At 35.0% G+C, this 18,942-nt stretch overlaps 1 protein-coding gene across 1 annotated transcript; it reads right to left on the bottom strand.

Annotated features, from left to right (window-relative positions):
* Positions 1–332: 332 nt before the first annotated feature.
* On the bottom strand, positions 333–17,050 carry slc8b1 (solute carrier family 8 member B1). Its single transcript, XM_056461877.1, is given in 16 exon segments — positions 333–3,200; positions 3,203–3,269; positions 3,416–3,480; positions 4,295–4,375; positions 5,841–5,994; positions 7,331–7,452; positions 7,718–7,859; positions 9,035–9,168; positions 9,960–10,016; positions 12,026–12,139; positions 12,330–12,497; positions 14,051–14,156; positions 14,695–14,752; positions 15,928–15,980; positions 16,219–16,371; positions 16,630–17,050. Coding segments are annotated over 16 exon segments (1,755 nt in total). The 5' UTR covers positions 16,792–17,050; the 3' UTR covers positions 333–3,081.
* Between the last annotated feature and the right edge of the window lie 1,892 nt (positions 17,051–18,942).

Below are 18,942 nucleotides of genomic sequence, written 5' to 3' on the forward strand. Positions count from 1 at the left end.
TAAAGATAACATCAAACCAAAATACTAAATAAAAAAATGTTAAATGAAACACTAATTACATAAAAAAAAAAACATTTTGAGCTAATATTTTGAGTTAAAGGGCTACGACTAACAAAAGAGTTGTGATTTCTTATCAAATGAAAAGATGGGATCAAAGAAATAATTTTCCACGAATAAAATGAAAAAGACAGAATCAATAAACTATTGATAATTTTACTACCATTGTGTGAATAATTTGTAATAATGTAACAATAAAAACTATCTGATAAAAAGAACACAATCTCACTCAATGTACTCCATATTATATTTGATTTAAAATATGCATTTTATCAGTACAGGAATATATATTTACTCTCAGATTTCTATTGGCGCTTGGACGAAGTGAATACAACAGAAACACAGGAAACACTTTTTGCAAGTGTTTGGTTTAATAAAATAAATTCATAAAAATCATTTCAATCTTATATTTCAAGTTTATAGATCTCTGAATACAATTTAACTAGTATACATTAATTACTGGCTCGAGATCTTAAAACATGTACATTCATAAAAATATGTGTAAAGAATCTCACAAACATGAATACACTTGTCATGTTATTATGTTCTCATGGGGCAATATTGTCGCAATGAAACTTGAATAGAGTAGTCAATGTGCTGCTTGTATAACAGTGCAGCTTAACAGTCCTCAGAAAATAACTCGACACACAGCCATTAATGTTGCAATCTCTGGCAACAATCGTGAGCACAAGTGAACATGTCAAATCTGTGTCCAAAGTGTCTTTATGTTGTGTGAGCCCCATCACCAGAGCTGCACAGGTTGCTCAGAAGAGTCAGGTCTGGATTATTACTTGGCCACTCCATCACCTTCAGCTTCAGCTTCATTAGCAAGTCAGTGGTCATCAGAAGGTCTGGCCCAGTTTCTGAAGAGAGGGCATCATGTTGTGCTTCAGAATGTCCCAGTACATGCAGTATGATGTCCCCAGTACCTATACAGCACTCATGCAGCCCCAGAATCATGATGATTCCACCACCATCCTGGACTGTAGGCAAAACAGAGTTCTCATGGTACTCTTCACTAGAGTGTCGCCAAACAATTTTATCTTATGCTCATCAGACCACAGGACAGGGTTCTAGTAATTCAAGCTCTTGGACAGCTTATCTTTAGCAAAATGTTTGTGAGCAGCTTTAAAAGAGACTTCCTTCTGGGACCACAGCCATGCAAAGTGACTTGTTGCAGTGAGCGGTGTATGGTTTGAGCTCAGACAAGCTGACCTTCTGCTTCAGTGATCTCGTAAGCAATGCTGACAGCACTCACGAGTCAGATTCTGCACCAGACACACTGCAGGAAGACTCAACTTCTTTGGATGGAAGGAATGCGTAATGCAACTCAGTTTCACGGTGTTTTAAAGTCTAGGTCATCTTTTTCCATCAATGAAGACAGAAAAGAAAAAAGGGGGGTGTGAGCACCAATACGCTAGTGGTTAGAGCGTGGACACATAGCACTGAGGTGCTCATGGTGACCCGAGTTTGATTCCTGGCTTGAGGTCCTTTGCTGTTCCTTCCCCCCACTTTCCTGTCTAAAATCTCTACTGTCCATTAAAGGTGAACATCCAGAAAAAAAGAAAAAAGGGGGGAGCCCTGGCCCAAAGCCATCTTTCCACTGCATACGCCAAACAACAAGCAACAGACCAGAAGTCATTCATTTCCAATGGAGAGTAGTCAGGGGGCTGTGTGGAGCTCCGATCATCTCCGTATGTTTAAAATTCGGATCCGATTTGAGCTGCGGATACGTTGAAATATTTGAATTCCTGCGAATACACCGTATGCTATGTATTCCAGTGTTGTCCGTGCGAAATACTGTTTTTTTTGTTATTTTTTTAATCAGAAAAAAGGTTTATATATTTTTAATGTTGTCTCCGCATTTCCTACAAAATTTTTAGCGGTCTACGAGTTTCTAGTATTCATTCATTCAACCATAGTGAACGCACAGAGAATAAAGGCTTTTTTAAAACTCCTTTATTTCGGACACCGCGAGAATAGCTTCTCTCCCATGTGCACGACTCTGCGACAGCCACAAGGGGTGCGTATTCCAACAGTCGTGTCCAAACGTCGTGTGCAGTGGAAAGGCGGCTTAATGGTTAGAGAGTTGAAAAGGCCGCAGTTTTGGGTCCAGTCAATAACAAGGCTGAGGCGAGTCCCTTGAGCAAGTCACCAATCCCCCAACTGCTCCGGGTGTGTGTGCTATACTGCTGTGTGTGCACTTGGATGGGTTAAACGCAGAGCACAAATTCCGATTATGGGTCACCACTTGGCCATATGTCACGACTTTCATTTCCTTCCTTCCTTCCTTTGTGGAGAACAATGACACTAATTGTGAAATCCTCTGAAGGTTCTTTGCCATGAGGTGTCATATTGAACATCCAGTGGTCGGTAAGAGATTTGTACTCAAAGCACCAAATATTACTCTGATAAAAGATACACAAATTTGTGCAATTCTGTCAAGTAGACGTGGTTAAGATTTGTAAAGCTGTCATCTCTTATGGTGGGCTCACATTTGTTGCCAGTTATTAAATGACAATAAGGGCTTTAATATGTCGAGTTATTTTCAGGAGGATAGTCAATCTATAGACTATTCTAAAACATCTTCACGTTTCATTTGTATTGACCTTATTCTTCACATACCAGCAGGCACCGCCATTGGAATCCTTTTGGCTGGAGACTTCCAGTCTCATTCACTTACATAGATTTTTAGATATTAAAAACAGCTTGTTATGCTGCTTGATGTTGCAAACTGATCTTTTCTTATTATATTATTCCACTTTGTATGTATAGTCTTCAACACACTCATTTGTAGAGCAAGTAGTTTGACCATTTTCTGCCCTTTAATATCCCTAGTTGTTTACAATCAAGTTTTAAAATAGTTGCAAAAACTAGTGCACTTCCGCATTGCAGAATAAGGTCAACAGAGTTGTCTCTTGAGAACACATGTTAAAATACTACTTTTTGTGAGATACTGAATACAGGAATTCTTAAAGATTCTAAGTATCCTTGCACTTGCCCGGTTAATGTTTCTGACTGATGTCAAAATTGTATAATTCTGAACTCAGTGAGAAGGGCGACGATGAGGAAGACAACATAAAAACACAATAAAAAAATGCCGTAGGCTCGGCTCAGATGAAAACACTGAAGAGGAACCAAATGAAGGAGAGGACCAGAGAGAGACCCAGCGCTCCTGACAGAACCCAGCACAGCAATCCCTCTGGTTCCAACTGAACACACAATACAAAAACAGTCAACAACATTAAATACAATTACTCCTCTAAACTCATTCATCTGACTGAAAACATTTTCAGGTTAACAAAAATAGAAGATGTTAAATTTATATATATATATATATATATCTCACAATACATACCATCACAACACTGTTATTCCGGATGAACTGCAGCAGGCAGCCCAGACCCACGCCAAACAACATGTCTTTATACAATGTTAAAGACATACTAAGAGCTTTCTGTGGTTATAGTAATACATTAGTATATTTACAGTCTTGTAAATAGATAATGTGACTAAAGCCAATGATGTTTGCTGCATCTGAAATCACATATTTTCTTAGTATAGAGCATGTAAACAAAACGGTATATGAACTGTCTGGATTCATGGTCTGGTGATCTGGATTCATCATCTAAATAAAAACAGTGGGCAAGAAGTACTTGGATGGCCTTTATGTCTGCTAAGATTCTGAAGAGTGCATTTAAGGGGACAGTGTGCACAAAATAAATTAAGTTTACTCACCATTTTTTCACACTCAAGTGGTTCCAAACCTTTATGAGTTTGTTGAACACAAAAGAAGATATTTTGAAGAATGTTTAAAACCAGTAATCATTTACTTTCATAGAAATCCTGAAATCTTTTGAAAAACTTAAAAAGTAATGTCTTTTGTGGTTCAAAAACCAACATCAAACAGATTTGTGACAAGTGAAGAGTGAGTAAATGATGGCAGAATTTTCAGTTTTGGGTGAACTATGCCTTTAATGGGCACTATAAAAACCCATGAGGCCACATGAGGAGATTTATGAATGGACATGATGTAATGCAACTGACACTGGTAGGTGATGTAGTAACAACATCATGGCAGATCTAGTATGTTCAAATTCCATACATCCTCCTTTTTAATTGTCACATTCAAATTGCAATGTAATTTAAAAACTTATTCAGACAATATGAGATTTCAGATGCACTTATTTTACAGGCACATGCATAAAAAATTAAATGATCATATGTTAAAAGATACTGAAGATAATGCCCCCAAAACAGGCTGAGATGGCCATCCGTGGGTATCCCTGCCGGGCGATAGTAATGTCTGCAAAGCAATCTTTGAAAAAACATAACACAGAGCTAAATACATAGCATGGTATGTTATGCTGCAAGGATGCATGAAACTTCAATATTAAAATACTTTTAATAAATTTTACTAAACAAAAATTTCAGACTCAGGACTCGAATATATGTCTATATATTCAGATTTTTTTTTAACACATCTATAGTTATGTGGTGGCACAGACTTAGACCTCTTTCTTGACATCACACAGAAACTGCAATGTGTGCGGCATGACATCACTTTGTTGCAAAGACGCTATTGGTTAAATGCCAGCAAAGTAGAACATGAAAACAGCTTGAAGTGGAAAGCGCGAGTATGTCTGCAGTCTGGAGGTATTATAAAGGTGATGACGACAACATTGCCATAGCAAACTGTGAGATACGGAAACTTCTTGAGTAGAGGTGCTATTCGTTTTTATATTAGATTTTTTAAAAATAATTACTCTTGCACTAAAGTCCAAAAGTGAAGAATTTATGTTTTTTATTACTTGATTGTTCAAGCTATTGCACAGTAGTGCTCTGTTTGTTGTTGAATTTTAAAATAAGATGATTTAATAAAAAAAATAAAAAATCTGGAACATCCCGGATCTACTTCTTCGCTCTTCTTTATGTATTATAGAAGTATCGGATCGGGTTTTGGTATTGGCAGACTAAATCAAATGACTCGAACTTGAGGGCAAAAAAAAAACCTGATTGGGACATCCCTAATATATATATATATATATATATATATACACACACACAGAGTTGAAGTCAGAATTATTAGGCCCCCTTTGATTTTTTTTTCTTTTTTGAATATTTCCCAAATGATGTTTAACAGAGCAAGGACATTTTCACAGTATGTCTGATAATATTTTTTCTGCTGAAGAAAGTCTTATTTGTTTTATTTTTGCTACAATAAAAGCAGTTTTACATTTTTTTAAAACCATTTTAAGGCCAAAATTATTAGCCCTTTTAAGCTATATACTTTTTTCGATAGTCTACACAACAAACCATCGTTATACAATAACTTGCCTAATTACCCTAACCTGCTTAGTTAACCTAATTAACTTAGTTAAGCCTTTAAATGTCACTTTAAGCTGTTTAGAAGTGTTTTGAAAAATATCTAGTCAAATATTATTTACTGTCATCATGGCAAAGATAAAATAAATCAGTTATAAGAAATGAGTTATTAAAACTATTATGTTTAGAAATGTGTTGGAAAAAAAATCTTCTCTCAGTTAAACAGAAACTGGGGGAAAAAATAAACAGGGGGCTAATAATTCTGACTTCAACTGTGTGTGTGTGTATATATATATAAATAATACAAACACATGCAATACATTAGTACGTCATACATAGCAACTCATTACATTACATCATTACATTACATTAATAACAGAATCAACAAAAGTTGTCAGTTAAATGGTTGCAAGCAAGATCATGAATTTGAGTAAAATAATACTAATAATAGTGGGTACCTCCTATGCTGTTGCCCCAGGCTAACAAGGTGAGGCCGAGTACAGTGTTGCTGAGACTGAGCACAATCCCCAGGAGGTGAAGCACACTGACAATCTCAGTCGCCGCAGAGCTGATCCACAGCGCACTGACCACAAAACCTAGCAGCGAATAGAGCTACACACAATAATCTCAATTAACATCTGTTTACAAAGATTAGCATCAGACATATACATATTATTTATAAAGCATGCAATAAATTGATTAAAAGTGACATTAATAACTTCTTTTACTGTACAGATTAATTCTATTTTACACAGATGCTTTTCTATTGAACATTCAATTCATCAAAACGGTCTAAAAATGCATCACGTTTCCACAAAAATACAATGTCCAAACATTATTAAAATGTCAAAATATCAGTGACAAATGTTTCATTGTTATATAGCATAACAGATATATGTAAAAAATGAAACAACGTATATCCTGACCTGTACTTATTCAAATACATAAATGGGTATAACCTAGTGGTTTGATGGATAGTGGCAAAGATTAAACAAAATGTCAAATGTTAATGTTTTATCCCTGTTCTGTACAACCTGACACAATGGACCCTTTTCACATTTCCAGGTTCCCAGGAAAAAATGTGTGAGACTGATAACAGCAGCCAGAAGAGAGAACATTAAATTTACTGTCCTGCCCATAAACACTACATTAGAAACACCTCACACGAGCAGTAATTCGTTTTTTTTTTTTTGTAATTTAAAGCAAAGATGATATAATACATATGTAAATTCATATAAATGTAAAAAAAAAATCTAAATATTAAAAAAGGATTTAAAACATTAAACACGTCATAACAGTCTTGTGAAGGGGTCCATATTAGGCTATATAAACTATTGTTGCACTGAATGACATTTTAGTGGGTGCCGAGCCAGATTTTTTTGGTATTTAAAAGAAGTCTATTAGATGTCTAAACAAAGACGTCTCATATAAAACAAGGCTACGTCTGTACTGTCAGTGAAAATCTAATGGAAAACTAAAATTCTTGGACTATTGTTAGGTTTTCACTATCAATCTCATTTTAGCCTAGATGTTTAGGTTGGGTTCCTTCTATCAATCATGGTTGAAATGTATAGCACCTAAAAACATGCACTCAAATAATTATATTTGCTGCTTGTTCAACCTAATTATTTAAAATCATTGAAACAACACAATTCTTGAGATATTTTGGTGGACAACTTTGTTTTATGTTCAGTCCACTTAAATTTGTTAAGCTGAAATAATCGATTTGTGTTGGGACAACATGGATGAATTGTGTGAAACTCTGCATTTTTTACAGTGTATTATCCAAACCAAATTATAATTTATGGAAAAAAAGACTAACATTTTATTACATTTTAAAGCTTGAAAGGATTTTCTTTAACCCAAATATAAGCTGTGATGCATGTTTTATCCTTTTATATGCCACATAAATTGTTAAAAAAAAGCAGAGAATAAAAAGAAGTCTTACAAAGTGATATCTCGGTGGTTGCTCATTTGTAGTGGTGAAGAAGACTATGCCAGACAGGAAGACTCCAATGCAGATTGTAAGCACCCACACTGGAACTTCTCCTTTAATGAGGTACAGGCCATCTGGAATGACAGAGAAAGACGGTCTGTTTCAGTCACGTGTACCTAGCATTGGTGCGATTGCACAATTTCTGCATCAACAGGAGTTATCTTTTCATTTACAAGAGGAATTTCGGTTCCTCTGATAGATCTAATGACTGCAGCAGATGGATTAACGCAACAAAACAATAAGAGAAATGCCATAACTGTGCTTTGTGTGCATGCACTGTAAGAGAATGCTGCTAAACAGGCTTTGCTTGATGGAACAGAAAAATGCAATCCAACTCACAATTTCCTGACTGGAAGGTGAGCACACACACCAGAGGCGCAGTGATTACGTGCAGACAGTTCAGAGGTCGTTTCCAGTTGTGATCCTCTTTATCTGTGTCCACCACAGGGACGGTCAACAGTAACAGCACTTCTACAGGCACCTAATAGTGAGAGAGACATGCATGTGTAGAGTTCTCATTATCAAACAAATGGAACAAGACAAGCTTTGGTATCACTTTACTTGAAGGGGTGTTAATAAGACTGTCGTGCGACCTTTATAATCATGCATGACACATGTTTTGAATATGAATGAGATTTTATGCATGCTTATAACAACTGCCATTAAGCATCATTCACACAGTTATGTCATTTTTAATGCAAAGATTTTTTTAGATGTCTTTGTTATGATGACATGACATTTCCACGACAACATAATTTGTCATAAATCTGTCATAAACATGATTGTCTGGAGGCCATTATAATTGTGTCATGAATATTTTTTACTTATTATTATTATTATTTATTACTCATTAACCGTCATTAAAATGTATCTTTCAAAATGTCAATACTCCGTCCAAAAAAAAATGTATAACAGCATCATTGATATTTAATGACATTTTAATGATAAATTCAAGTAGCTGACGTCAAGAAAAATATTAATATATATTTAAAATAGCTATTATTAAGTTCATGACCCAATTATAATGGCCTCATGACAATCATGTTCATGACAGATCTATGACAAGTTACACTAGCTATGTTTCCATCCAACAATGCAAATGAACTTTATGCGCAAAACTGGATTATCTCATAAATGACATGTGAATAAAGCCACAAAATCATCATTTCCGTATTATCAGGGATTAAATATCAACAGTAAAAACAGAATTTGCTCTGGTAGGAGAAGCTGTGTGAATCTTTTCTTCATTTAATAAATGACTTGTGCCTCAGAAAACAATCCTGACACACAATGAACGCGCGGTGGCGTTTGAAGGTGTCAGACGCGAAGCACAGACGCTCTTGATTCTGGAGATCATAAAAATAGGTGGATGAAAATGTAGCTATTGTCTTGGTAATGTCAAGTCATAAAGTCATCTCAAACAATGTCATCTTTACATTTACAATGACATAACTGAGCAAACAAACTTTAATGGCAGTTGTAAAAAGCCTGCATAAAACCCTGTTCATATTCTCGACATCTGTCATGCATGATAGTCTTATCAACACCTCCTTCAAGTAAAGTGTTGCCCAAGCCTCTTTTAGTTAGTTAAAGAATTATCAATAATTCACAGTAGAAGCTGGAAATGATCTTGAAAGTGAATACAGATGGATTCACCTTGATCACTTTGAGGATTTTGGCACTCCAATGCCATCTCCTCCATGTCCGAAGGTCCACTGGGTTAATGGCATTCAAGAAGATTTGAGTGGTGGATTGAGTGTAAGGCAGCAAAGGCTCATATTCTCCTTCATCTGAAACATTTATTTGGCATACATACATTTAGAATTGCAGACAGATGCATACTGTTACAATCACCAGCAATCTAATCCTTGTAGATCGCTGGTAAACATGCAGATCGCTAAAGGACTACAAATCCACTGGTATGTGGACTGCAAGTTCCAGTCATGCACCGTTCACACGCACCTGTTCCTCATTTGGAAGATTTCACACACTCACGGCTGGGAGCTGCTCATGATCTGATTACAAGGACTATTTATACAGTGCGCACGCACACATGCGCACGCACGCACGCACACGCACACACACACACACACATCAGTGCTGATTGTCTTGTTATACTGTTACTGTGAACATTATGAAGTGTTGTCCTTGCCTTGCTTTGCAGTGTTTTGACTCTCACCTTGTTTGTTTGTTTGTTTATGTTGCTTGCTGCCTGTACTGACCATTTGCCTGTTTAATGATTATGACTTTGGATTGCTTATATGCACATGTTAGACCCTGTTGGCAGTTGCTTGCCTGACCATCTCTGTGTAATAAACCTACATTTGGATGCGCACTTTGTCAGCATCCCATTTATTTTACACATACAAAACCAATATTCAAAATCGAAAACTGATCAAGAAGTGGCATTTCTGGGCCAATGAAGCACACTTGCATAAAACGTAACACCTAACAGAGGGCAACACTGTTTCACCACACTGAACTTCCTCATAAGATGCAAGATTGTAATTCCCTTGTTTACCACATAACCCACTGAAACTAGTTAGTCAACAACGTTTTAGGTTCAGAGGAAATAACACACCGTGAGCTTGTATGCTGACAGCTTCTCTGTATGTAAGATCAGATGAGAGAATCCCTCCTAAAAGACAAGAACAGTATACATTAATACTAGTAACGCTGCTGGTAGTCAAACAACATTTGTTTCATTTCAAAATTCACAACAGAACTTTATTTAGGGACTTTGAGTTTGAGACTATCATCTAAATATAAAATATGTTATATATGCATTTATGAAGGGTAAAAATGAGAAACATGATAATCAAAACACAATAATTCCTTTTTTTAAAAAAAAACATTATGCAAAAGCCAATTTTGTACACTCTTTTCACTATTACATCCAGGGTTTGACATTAACACCCGCCAAATGCAGGTAGATTTCAGCTGTGGCGGGTTAGACAGACACTCCCACTAACCACTAGCAGTTGAAAATAATTTCAAATTACCAGTGCTGGCTCGTCACTATAACAATTACAATTAGATTTTATGATCGTTTGTCAATATCCCTGCAAATGTGATCTTAGAATCAAAAAGCACTATCACTCACTAATGAGGGCTGTAGTGTCGATAAAACTGGTGCGATTTCTTTTTGAAATAGACAGAAAATAAAATGATGCTTGTGCATCCACAGTCCTACTGCTTTCAGGAACTTGAGATATTTTGTAAGCAGCAGCGTTGCCACTTTCGCTTTAACCATTCTATCAGATCATTAGCGGGCCTAACGTTAACTGTGTGTGTGCGATCATCCATTCATTATCGCACATGGAATGTTTTTCACTCGCTTTCTTTTGCCTATAGTCTATATTTGTTGATATGATTTAACTATCATCCTTTATAATGCCATTGCTTTAATAGGAGATTAACTCTCCTTTTATGTATAGTGAACTGGTGATCTGGAACCTGAACAGACTACTGTGTATAGTTTTAAACACATGAGAATATTTGGCCATGACGTTTGGCCAGCGGAGAAATTAAAATGGCCGTGCCCAACTGAGTCTGGTTTCTCTCAATGTTTTTTTTTTCTTCACTTCGCCAATTAGTGAAGTTTTTTTCCCTCTCCGCTGTCGCCACTGGCTTGCATGGTTTGGGATCTGTAGAGCTGCGCATCGATGGATTTGCTCTTCAATATTTGGACTCTCAGTAGTAATTTTTAAACCACACTGAACTGAGCTAAACTGAACTGAACTTAAACACTACAAACTGAACTACACTGTTCCAATTTACTATGTCCTTTCATGTGAAGCTGCTTTGACACAATCTACATTGTAAAAGCGCTATACAAATAAAGGTGAATTGAATTGAATTTTTTAAAATGTCAATTGTTTTTTTAAGAATATTTTGTTGAATAGAAGGTGTATGTATATTGCTATATTTTGCTTGTTTTTACACATCATTTAAAATTTGTGGCAGGTAAACAATAAGTTTGGTGTGGCCAGAGGAAAAATAGGTAAATCCTTAGTGTTGAGCCTTGAAAAGTAAAAAAAAACTAATTGCAATGTGACACTATGAAACCACAACCCATTTGCTCATGCTCATTGAAAAGTTAAATGACAGAGGAGGCATGTGGACATAGCACAAAATTTAGATGAAGTGATATTAGGATTTCAAAGTCAAATTTATGCATTTAACATATATTTTCCCAACAACAGAATTGTGGCCAGTGAAAATGGCGAGTGGCTAGTAATGTTGGAAAACTACTAGCCACAGTGGCTGGTGATCAAAAAAGTTAATGTCAAGCCCTGTATAGAACCCACAATAGAACTTAGTTTAACCTTCATATGATACATGTATATACTAAACATTTATGATGACAAAACACTGCAATATTTCATAAACATGACCACAATAGACGTGCCAATCAAAACCAAAAAGATGTTTTGTTCGTTTTTAGAGGACCATTAAGGTATGATCAGTAAAAGCACAGACCTCTTCAGGATTGGGGCAGGGAACAAAATGGCAACTCAAAAACTAAAAAAATGAACCTTTATAGCAAGGCATAATCAGTCCCCTTTAAAATAACAATGTGCTGCTCTTTAGGAAGTGAAAATAGTTTTTGTTAACAACAATAATCTATAATATCAATCTCCTCACCCTGTTCTCTGTCGGAGATCTGGGGTGATCCAGTTAGCTGATGCTTCTGACGATTGTAAATGTATGAGCTCAGAATCACAGTAAAAACATATGCAATATACATCCCCAAATAACCTGTGAAAGATAACAGAGCAAGAAAACATGTAAGTTTTTGTAACATGCAATCATTATGTAAACATGTAATCTATTTCTTCTTAACTTTAAAAGTTAACCATGAAATTTGTATAAGCATTGAAATGTGTATATTTCCAATATAAATTAAGAGTTGGTATAAACATGGTTAAGTGAAAAACAATTATCCGACCCACGGATTCTCCCAAGGAAATATGGCCTTTATACAGGACAGTGAAGGTCCAAAACACAGCAGCCATGTAGAAAATGACATCACGAAGGAATGGACGAGACGCCACAGTGAAAGGTTTAACCAGAGCAACACTCCCCGCGACCACTGTTGTAACAAAGATTCCTGCTCCTAAAAAAAATCATTCAGAAAAATACATTGTTACAACAAGGAACAAAATATTTTATTTTCATTTAGTGCAACAAAACACCTATATTTACTATGAATTAACAATTATGTCAATGAATCAACATTATGATATACACATGTACACACACACTTATGTAAATACACATAACAAAAACAATTAAGATACCACTTGAAATTTCTCACATTTTTTGGATTTTTTTGGCATAAAATAGTTTTTCAGCAACACAATAGCATGTTTTCAATAGCATGTTTTAATTTTAAGAGTTAAGCAAATAGTATTTGGTGTAATATATTAGTGTTTGATGTAATATATTTATTTATTTATTTTTATTAAGTGTTATCAGACTATTAAAAAATAAAAGATTGGAAATCTAGCTTCATTTAACCAATTACAGCACAAATTTAAATTCCCACAGAATAATTTTTTCAGATTTTTACAGATTAGGAAATACATACAGGACCGCAAGTCTTCATTGGATCATACATCTCCTTCAATCTTTGACAGATACTTTGACTGGTGTAAAGGTAGTAAAAAAGCATTATCAATAATTTATGAACACCTACAAAACTAAAGGTTTTAAGGAAGAGTGGGAGAAAAAATTGGAAGTGGAAATTTCGGAAGAAATGTGGCAATCAGGTTTGGAGGATATTAATAAACTCTATTAATTCTAGTCATTGTCTTATTCAGTTTAAAATAATTCAAAGATTACATTATTCAAAGAATGTAATTCATCAGATGCGGATCTAACAAAAGCATTTGTTGTCAAATACACATCATAAATTGCTCTCATACTGTTTAACTACTGCCAAGAAGCTACTGCTACTGTTTTGGAAGAAAAAGAATCCCTTACATGTAAACTGTGGCTTGGAGAAATTACCTCTATGTTAGATTTGGAGCAAATTAGATACTATTTGAAAAGAAAACTTGAACAATTTGACAAAATTTGGAATCCTTTTATCGGTTACCTTGAAAGAAAACTCTCATAATAATGCATCATTTCTATAATGTTTTAATATGCCTTACCATCATGCTCTGTTGTTCAAACAGGTCTTTGTAACAAGTTTGCTTGTTATGTGGGTGTTTTTTATTATTATTATGATTTTCATATTGTTTTTCCCTTTTTTATTTTATTTTTTTCTTATTTGCTCTGCCTTTGTTATATGTGGACAAATTATAAAACAAATAATTATTTTCTTTCTGAATCTGTGTCTTCAATAAAACTTATTTGACAAAAAATAAAAGAAAATATTTTAAAAGAATTACACAAACCCATACTTAATAAATCCAGCAAATCCTGAGAATTTTCAAGTAGTAGTTCAAACATTCACTCACATCTGGCATTGTTCAGTCAAAATAGACACCAAGGTTACTGTCATAAAACAAGGTCACACTCACACAACTCAAACACATTCTTATTTGGTGCTATTATTCTGTTAGAAGATCAATGTTTAGACTTAAAAGCTCCCCATTCCTGATGAGTGTGCGTTTGAGGAAGTCAATGTTTGGTGTATGTTTAACAGAGCTAATCCCTCACCAAAAAGTGCTCCAATGGCCAGACCAGCAGTTTGAGGGTGAGAGAAAGCAGCCATGGCACTGAACACATCTGGAGCCCCATTTCCAAGAGCCAGGAACGTCACTCCCTGTTCCACTCAGTCATAGAAAACAATGACAAAAATAACAGTCCACCAACACACATCCACATGTTACTCTAGGATATGGGCCCTTTCCAGAAACTAAAACACAAACTCATCACTTAGGATTCCACTCAGACACACACACACCAAACCACACTCCTCTCAGTCACACTCTCCACTACAGATTGATCTCTTTCATGCTTACACGTCAAGAACACAAACAGCACTACAGATTGAGCTCTCTCATGCTTACACGTCAAGAACACAAACAGGATAAGACTCTGAACAAACAGTACATGGAATAATAACCAATATTAAGCAATAACCAATAACCAATCTTGGTTACCACTGCTGAGTAAGACTTTTTGCACCAGATGCTGTGATATTCTCTTTACTACTGCTGTGGTTGATGTATAACTGTATATAGAACTGATATACAACTATAGCAGGAGTAACTAACCTTCTCAGCCTCTAGGTACAAATTACAAGAGTCAGCTGATCTGGGAATTGCAGCTCTGCTATATTTCAAGCATTTAAAGGATACAGCCACATTATGAGTAAGTCTTAGTGTGGAAGCAATGGCAGAGAGATTTGGGCAAAAGCTGCAAAAAAGAAATGATAAAAATATGTTAATACATTAACAACAACATCATCTCAATAAATAAAAATACATTCAAATTGAGCAACAGCATTAACCCAATCCTGTTCTTTACAGAATGTATCTCAATGGACTTGCAACTGAATGACAAACTGATTCACTTGTTGGCCCTTAAAAAAGGAGGACCTTCTCGACTACAAAATCTCCTAATAATTTAGTGACTTGTCTCCATCACATGACACAATAGGGAAGTAGAACACAGGTCATGACCAAAAAAAATCTACTTGAGATTACATGTACCGGCATTTATGTAATTAATCATTTCAAGATTTACTCATTGTTTACACATTTAAATCAAACAAAATCCTTAATTATCAACTTAACTGCACATAGGCAATGGAACATAATAGGAGCCAACAAACACCAAATCATGTTCACTTTAAAAAGTTAAGATTGTATAGATCGTGCTGTCCACTGCGCCACTGTGACGCCCTACTATTATATTATATTATATTATATTATATTATATTATATTATATTATATTATAATATTTTATATTACTATTCAGTGATTATACAGCTATACAGAATGTGGGTTAATATGAGGAAGCTTAAGTCATATGTCTCCATGTTATTGGGCTTTCTTGTCAATAGTCCAATAGAGGGTTTTTACAACACGTCACCAGTTGGCCATATTGGAGAGCAGAATGTAAACAATGCCATTTATCTGAAAGAAACTTGCATATTTTGCTGATTTTTGCAGATAAAAATTATTAATAATTGTCATGTATTGGCCAGTGCTAATTGATCAAACTGAAAATATAACAAATTAAGCAGAAGAGAGCCTATCAAATTCAATTTGTCAAAATATTACACATCTTCCTGGTTACTAATTCCTTTGCTATTAAGATTAAGCAGTGTACGTGTGACATCCAAGGTTTGGGCAGCATAAATTAGCGCAACAACATATTTAGTAGAAGAGTAATGCGCAATCCATGGTGTTGTTTACATCTTAGAATTTCCATAATGGCCATGCATACGGGAAACTGATGAAATTGTGACATAAGTGAAAAAGTACAACAATGTAATAACATGCGAGAGATACAGTTTTACTTTCTATATAAACTCTCTTTTTAAAACAAGGGCAGCAGACTTAATTCTCTTAAATACACAACTCACAAGTCTGATGCAATCAGTCCAAGAACGAGGAACAAAAACAACAGCCAGATAACCTGACGGGAATAAAAGAGAGGAGGAAAGAAAAAAAGAAGAGACAAAAATAAGACGCAAAACCAACAGAATAAACAAAGTACAAGTAAATTAGGATAAACTGCTTCATTATTGCTAGTTTTAGTTGTAAACATGTAAACAAAAGCATATCCTGCTTCACAAATACACTTGCACAGTATAGTATTAACTGGTATGCAACCAGTTTACGTTTTTTGATGACTAAACCAAATGTGTCCTTACATAGATTGTGATGGCTAGGGGCAGAAGACTTGGTGTGAATAGGCAAAAGGTGACAAAAGGGTATTTGATGAATCCTTCATCTGAAGCACAATCCGGTGTATTCTTCACATACTCGCATCTCTGACTGGCAGACAGGTTCATCACCACATCACACTGAAAACACATCAACACATGCAGCTGTGGAAGACTCATTGACTACTCGGAGAGCAGCAGCTAAATACATAACACGTCAATAACTCGATGTAGAGCGTCTTGTGTCCGCTACATTATTGGTTAATGTACATGAGTGTACTTTCTAATACACAATGAATAATAAGTAGGATTTAGGGTTATAAACTATTACGGTTGACTGACCAGAGTTTATTTCGCAATGTGATTAATAATATATCAGAGAGGTTTTGTCCAACTCACCTCATCTCCTTTGCGGCTCGGTGTAACTTCTGTAGGTCCGTGTGAACTCCGCGCATTCCCAGGAAGGGGAATGATCTGTATGTAAACAGATTTCTGGCAGCTGGCAGGATCCCATTGCAGAGCAATGGAGGAGAAAAGCAGCAGTAAACGCAAAGCACGCATTTGTAGGCTGACACTGCTTCAACATTGCTTTTCAATGTCCAACACTAACATCTGAATTTTGACAATACCGTTCCAGGTTCTCTTGCGCGTTTTTGTTTCAGTATAAAACACCCCATGTATTCAGACACGGTGAATCACAATGTGTGGTTTGACCTTAAAATAACACAAGAACGCACGTCTACACTGTCAACAGAGAAAGTCGATTAAATGGGAAGTGTGACGGGTCATTCCAGTACTTCCTACACAAACATCGTGACGAGCTTTCTTATCAGTCCTCCCTCTGTATGGTTAAAGGGACATTTCACTTAAAGGCACAGGACATTTTATTAAGAAATACAAAACCACTGGGACGATATATATTTTGTTAAACATAGTAACACACACCCCAAATGTTTCCAACTATTTAAATAACGAGAAAATCGTTTTTTTATTTTTTTTATTTTTATTGATTACAAGAAAAATAACACCACTGCATTGAAGATAAAATACTATAACAAAAACTTAGGAAAGAGAAAAAACTCTTAAATCATTAGGAAAAAATATTATCATAAGCTTTAAGAAACGTATTATTCTTCTTGTTATTGATAAGCTTAAGAGATTCAATATTGAACGAAATTTCAGCAAGAAAACTATTAAATCTAGGTATTGCTTTTGGGAACTTATTTTGTGTGTAATTTTTTTTTGTCTAAAAAAAGAAACTAACATTCATACATTTTCTTTTTAGCTTAGTCCCTTTATTAATCCGGGATCGCCACAGCAGAATGAACCGCCAACTTATCCAGCACATGTTTTACGCAGCGGATGCCCTTCTATCCACAACCCATTTTTGGGAAACATCCATACACACTCACTCACACAATGGACAATTTAGCCTATCCAATTCACCTGTACCGCATGTCTTATTATTTGGACTGTGGGGGAAACCGGAGCACCCGGAAGAAACCCATTCGAATGCAGGGAGAACATGCAAACTCCACACAGAAAGGCCAACTGACCCAGCTGAGGCTCAAACCAGCGACCTTGTTGCTGTGAGGCGACAGCACTACCTACTGCGCCACTGCGTCGCCAAGAAATTAACAATAAGATCGAAAGCATGATCATTATCAGAGAAATACATAAATCTTTTATAGACAAATCTAAATCATATTTAAATAATAAATACAATAAATAAAAAATAATGTCATTCCAAAGAAGTTTCCAATTACACGAATCGTGTGCAGCAGTCGCCTGTCAATGACGTCAAAGATTGTAGATTTTTGCCCTTAATTGGATCATTTTACAAAAACTCATATTTCATAAATAAATAAAAGAACCATTGAACACACCTATTATTAGAAGGTATTAGAAAAGAAATGCAGCAACAACAAACTCTCCAACAACAAAAATCTAATCGCTCCAAGAGGGAAATCATTGGTCAGCGTTAATACAAGATAGCCGATTGATTGGAAAAGAACATGGCCTCTCCCATATAAATATGTAATTCCAAATAAAGCAAAGAAAATCTTACAATTTTACAATTCTGCATAAATATACCCAGTCAATGCATTTGTCTCAAAATGTACTGATAATACAGTTACTTGTTCTTTCTGTCAGGAAAGTGAGGAAACTTTGACTCACATGTTTGTTTTTATATGTAAAATCTCACAAACATTTTGGTTGAATTTACATAATTATTTAAATAAATCACAATCAATGAAACAACTCTGAACTCTAACTTGAAAGATATTATTCTAAACCCCCAAAATAAAAATGAAGAATATATATATATATATATATATATATATTATATATATATATATATATATATATATATATATATATATATATATATATATATATATATATATATATATATATATATATATATATATATATATATAAAACTTTTTTATATTATATGCGAAATTCTTTATCAAAGAAATTATCTTAAATTCTCTTTTTAACTGAAACTGGTTCCTTGCTTAAAGCTACACGTTTCTCAAACAACAACAAAAACGTTAATAGAAACCTATAAAAATATCATGCTTTTTTCAATTTTTTCATTTCAAAATAAAAGTTTTCACAAAATAACTTTGATCATTTATATATATATTAGCCCCCCTGATTTATTAGCCCTTTCTAACTAATTTCTAATAACTGATTTATTTGATC

Source organism: Danio aesculapii, chromosome 7 (genome assembly GCF_903798145.1).
Source record: "Danio aesculapii chromosome 7, fDanAes4.1, whole genome shotgun sequence".
Lineage (NCBI taxonomy): Eukaryota > Metazoa > Chordata > Actinopteri > Cypriniformes > Danionidae > Danio > Danio aesculapii.